Source organism: Cyprinodon variegatus, unplaced genomic scaffold (genome assembly GCF_000732505.1).
Source record: "Cyprinodon variegatus isolate N-32 unplaced genomic scaffold, C_variegatus-1.0 Scaffold310, whole genome shotgun sequence".
Classification (NCBI taxonomy): domain Eukaryota; kingdom Metazoa; phylum Chordata; class Actinopteri; order Cyprinodontiformes; family Cyprinodontidae; genus Cyprinodon; species Cyprinodon variegatus.
Window position 1 is genome coordinate 612,162 of NW_015150763.1, and position 4,667 is coordinate 616,828.

The following is a 4,667-nucleotide window of genomic DNA, read 5'->3' on the forward strand; positions in this document are numbered from 1 at the left end:
AATGGCTTCGGTCTCACTGATGGACTTGACCTCCATGTTGATGCCAACGAGAAGTTCATGCTCCAGAATTTGAATGACCGTCTGGCCTCCTACATTCAGAAAGTCCATTCAATGGAAAAGGAGAATGAGCGACTCGAAAAGCAGATCAAAGAATGGTACTCAAGTAAAACTGTGATCACCCGTGATTACAGCAGCTACTTCGCCACCATCGCTGACCTGCAGAATAAGGTAGGAGGGAAAAGACTCAAAAGGTTACTTCTAACAAGGGTGAATGTTTTTAACATGATTCATTTAGAAATGTACACATTTTCTATTAATTGCCGTTTAACCATAATATGTAAAAAGAAATCCAAAACAATAGTTTTTTATTTTTATTATTTTTTTTTTACAAATTTGTCTTTCTTCTTCAGATCCGAGATGCTACTACATTCAATGCCAAGCTCTACTTGGAGATTGACAATTCAAAACTGGCTGCTGATGATTTTAAAACAAAGTGAGTGAATTATCTTAGTATTTGCTCCTTGGTATCTATTTTATCTTTTTTCTCAAGCTCTCAAAGGGCCCTTTAAGAGTCTCCGACCTGTTCTACCTTCTCTTGACAAATCTTCTCAGGTACGAGAACGAGCTGAGCATGAAGCAGGCTGTGGAGGCTGACATCGCTGGATTGAAGAAGATCTTTGATGATCTTAATCTGGTAAAAATGGATTTGGAGAGTCAGTACGAGTCACTGAAGGATGAACTCATCATGCTTAAGAAGAACCACGAGGAGGTAAGGCAGCAGAGAAAATCAAGAGACCCTGAAAAAAGTCCTGTTTGTCCATACCAAGTCTGCAGAGAGCCAAAAAATACTCTTTGGTAATAAAAAAAAACTGAGTTCAAAATCATCCTAATCATAGTTTTCTGCTGTCATCAAAAAAGATGATATAAAGAGTCTTCTAAAGAACCACAGAAATTATGCTATTTTATAGTCATAAGAACACTTCCGCCATATTTGGTTTTTCACTTTGCTGTCATTACAGTACATCTTTTTACATTCCAAAGCCTATTTTCCTTGATATATTGGCCTATTGCTTCATTTTATCTAGCACAGACACAAAAACATAAAACAGTCTATAAACTTAAGGGTCAAATAAAGAGAAAACATGGCTATCTCTCTTAATTACAAATACAGTAAATTCCAACAGTACTTAAACGCCCCATTGGATACAGGGGGAAATAACAGGAAATTTAAACTTTCCAATGGTCTTTAAATGCATCACAAGAACAGCTTAGGTAACATAAAGTGACCAAAATAGAAGCAATTAAGCTACATCAACAAATTTTCAAGGATAGATATAATGAAAATAATTATTAATCTGTCAAAAACAAACTAATTAAACAGTTTAAAACAGGGAACTCAGTAAGTCACTATTTCTTCAATTAACCAGACAATGAAAGAGCAAGAATATAGTCCCATGGACGCATGAACCCTTCTGGAAAGAAGATGTGAAAGTCCATACTTAGACAGAAAAAAATGTTGCTGTAGTCTCCTGAGTGTTACCTGTGAACAAACGATAATTTAACTGGAGAGAAAAGTGGAGTCTGATTAGTTGTTACCCGGTGGCCAAGTTTCATAAGCTATTATAGGACAGATGCGTTCAAAATAGAAACAAAAACATCAAAACCTTATGAACACTCCCTATACAGCACAGCAAGACATTAGTCATTCAAAAAAAGAAATGAAAGTTTACTAAAAATTCTTGCATTAACGGATTGAACCATTCCCCTTATGTGACTACAGGAAATGAGCATGCACAGGAACTCGAAGGCTGGCGGCATTTCCGTGGAGTTTGATGGCCCTCCTTCCATAGACCTAAACAAGGTCATGGAAGAGATCAGGGAACACTACGAGGGAGTTATTGCCAAGAATCGTAGGGAACTCGAACAATGGTACCAGAGCAAGGTNGGGCCCTTTAAGAGTCTCCGACCTGTTCTACCTTCTCTTGACAAATCTTCTCAGGTACGAGAACGAGCTGAGCATGAAGCAGGCTGTGGAGGCTGACATCGCTGGATTGAAGAAGATCTTTGATGATCTTAATCTGGTAAAAATGGATTTGGAGAGTCAGTACGAGTCACTGAAGGATGAACTCATCATGCTTAAGAAGAACCACGAGGAGGTAAGGCAGCAGAGAAAATCAAGAGACCCTGAAAAAAGTCCTGTTTGTCCATACCAAGTCTGCAGAGAGCCAAAAAATACTCTTTGGTAATAAAAAAAAACTGAGTTCAAAATCATCCTAATCATAGTTTTCTGCTGTCATCAAAAAAGATGATATAAAGAGTCTTCTAAAGAACCACAGAAATTATGCTATTTTATAGTCATAAGAACACTTCCGCCATATTTGGTTTTTCACTTTGCTGTCATTACAGTACATCTTTTTACATTCCAAAGCCTATTTTCCTTGATATATTGGCCTATTGCTTCATTTTATCTAGCACAGACACAAAAACATAAAACAGTCTATAAACTTAAGGGTCAAATAAAGAGAAAACATGGCTATCTCTCTTAATTACAAATACAGTAAATTCCAACAGTACTTAAACGCCCCATTGGATACAGGGGGAAATAACAGGAAATTTAAACTTTCCAATGGTCTTTAAATGCATCACAAGAACAGCTTAGGTAACATAAAGTGACCAAAATAGAAGCAATTAAGCTACATCAACAAATTTTCAAGGATAGATATAATGAAAATAATTATTAATCTGTCAAAAACAAACTAATTAAACAGTTTAAAACAGGGAACTCAGTAAGTCACTATTTCTTCAATTAACCAGACAATGAAAGAGCAAGAATATAGTCCCATGGACGCATGAACCCTTCTGGAAAGAAGATGTGAAAGTCCATACTTAGACAGAAAAAAATGTTGCTGTAGTCTCCTGAGTGTTACCTGTGAACAAACGATAATTTAACTGGAGAGAAAAGTGGAGTCTGATTAGTTGTTACCCGGTGGCCAAGTTTCATAAGCTATTATAGGACAGATGCGTTCAAAATAGAAACAAAAACATCAAAACCTTATGAACACTCCCTATACAGCACAGCAAGACATTAGTCATTCAAAAAAAGAAATGAAAGTTTACTAAAAATTCTTGCATTAACGGATTGAACCATTCCCCTTATGTGACTACAGGAAATGAGCATGCACAGGAACTCGAAGGCTGGCGGCATTTCCGTGGAGTGTGATGCCCCTCCTTCCATAGACCTAAACAAGGTCATGGAAGAGATCAGGGAACACTACGAGGGAGTTATTGCCAAGAATCGTAGGGAACTCGAACAATGGTACCAGAGCAAGGTGAGATGGAAATTTTAAGTCCTTGCAATTTGTTTAATTTTTAACTGAATCCAATAAACATTTGACATTGGGTTTTCTGGCCAGATAACGGTGGTGGAGAAGGTTGCAGAGGACAATTCATCCAGCCTTGGGGCATCCCGCCTTGAGATTAAAGAACTGAAAAGTACCTTGCAGAGACTTAAAATTGAGCTTCAGTCCCATTCGAGTATGGTATGTCTTACCTCTCACTTATTTGTGTTTTTTTTTTTTACAAAAATGAAAAAATAAACCCCTCAAAACACAAAGCAAAACCCTTTCATCCTCCAAAACAGAAATATTCTCTGGAAGCAACTGTGCGAGAGACTAACGAACGCTATGCAGCCCAGCTAGCAGGTCACCAGGCCGTGATCAAAGGCTGGGAGGCTCAGATTTTAAATATCACCAACAGCATCACTGAAATGCAACTGAAGTACGGCACGCTTCTGGATCTCAAGACCCGTCTGGAGGCAGAGATTGTAGAGTACAGGAGGCTGCTAGAAGGGGAGATTGCCAGGTGAGAGCTGGTCAAGATGTATAAACAAGCAGACGAAATAATGAGAACATTACGAGTAAAATATATAACTAACCTATAACTTTTCTCTTTTCAGCAATTCCAGTGAAAGCTCAAGGCAAGGTAAGACACATTTTTATTTTTTAACATCAATAAAATATTTCCCCTTTGTAGAAAAACAAGTTATTATAAATCCATTTGTTTTCCTTTTTTAGTGGTTACAAAGACCATCACTGTGGAAGAGATCTATGTGAATGGAAAAAAGGTGGACTCCTCCAAGAGTGTTGATGTTGATGTGAATCAGATCAAGTGAAAATAAATCAGAAGAGTCAGTAAATTCAATAAAGATCCTGCAGTTGAAAAAACATTGCATGTGTATTTGTTAAATGCATATACAGATTTTTTTCATATTGTTCGCATNACAAATCTTCTCAGGTACGAGTACGAGCTGAGCATGAAGCAGGCTGTGGAGGCTGACATCGCTGGATTGAAGAAGGTCTTTGATGATCTTAATCTGGTAAAAATGGATATGGAGGGTCAGTACGAGTCACTGAAGGATGAGCTCATCATGCTTAAGAAGAACCACGAGGAGGTAAGGCAGCAGAGAAAATCAAATCTTCAGAGAGCCAAAAAAATAATTTTTGATGATGAATAAAACTGGGTTCAAAATCATCATAATCATTGTTAGCGATCATTTACAATAACAAACTATAACGCTTTCTATGGTGTTGTCCTTTAATAAAACACACTCTTCACCAACCTTACAAAAGCCCTGTTAACGGCTGCTATATTCCCACACATGACATATG

General features: G+C 37.5%; 1 protein-coding gene across 1 annotated transcript in view; it reads left to right on the plus strand.

Moving 5' to 3' along the window:
• The window catches only part of LOC107090756 (keratin, type I cytoskeletal 50 kDa-like), a 19,762-nt gene extending 15,539 nt beyond the window's left edge, over positions 1 to 4,223 (plus strand). Inside the window, exons 2-9 of the mRNA XM_015384317.1 lie at positions 25 to 228; positions 411 to 493; positions 613 to 769; positions 3,168 to 3,329; positions 3,414 to 3,539; positions 3,641 to 3,861; positions 3,965 to 3,981; positions 4,074 to 4,223. Coding sequence (XP_015239803.1) covers positions 25 to 228; positions 411 to 493; positions 613 to 769; positions 3,168 to 3,329; positions 3,414 to 3,539; positions 3,641 to 3,861; positions 3,965 to 3,981; positions 4,074 to 4,171 — 1,068 coding nt within the window. The 3' untranslated portion in view covers positions 4,172 to 4,223. The remainder of the gene's footprint in view (positions 1 to 24; positions 229 to 410; positions 494 to 612; positions 770 to 3,167; positions 3,330 to 3,413; positions 3,540 to 3,640; positions 3,862 to 3,964; positions 3,982 to 4,073) is intronic.
• Positions 4,224 to 4,667: the final 444 nt, after the last annotated feature.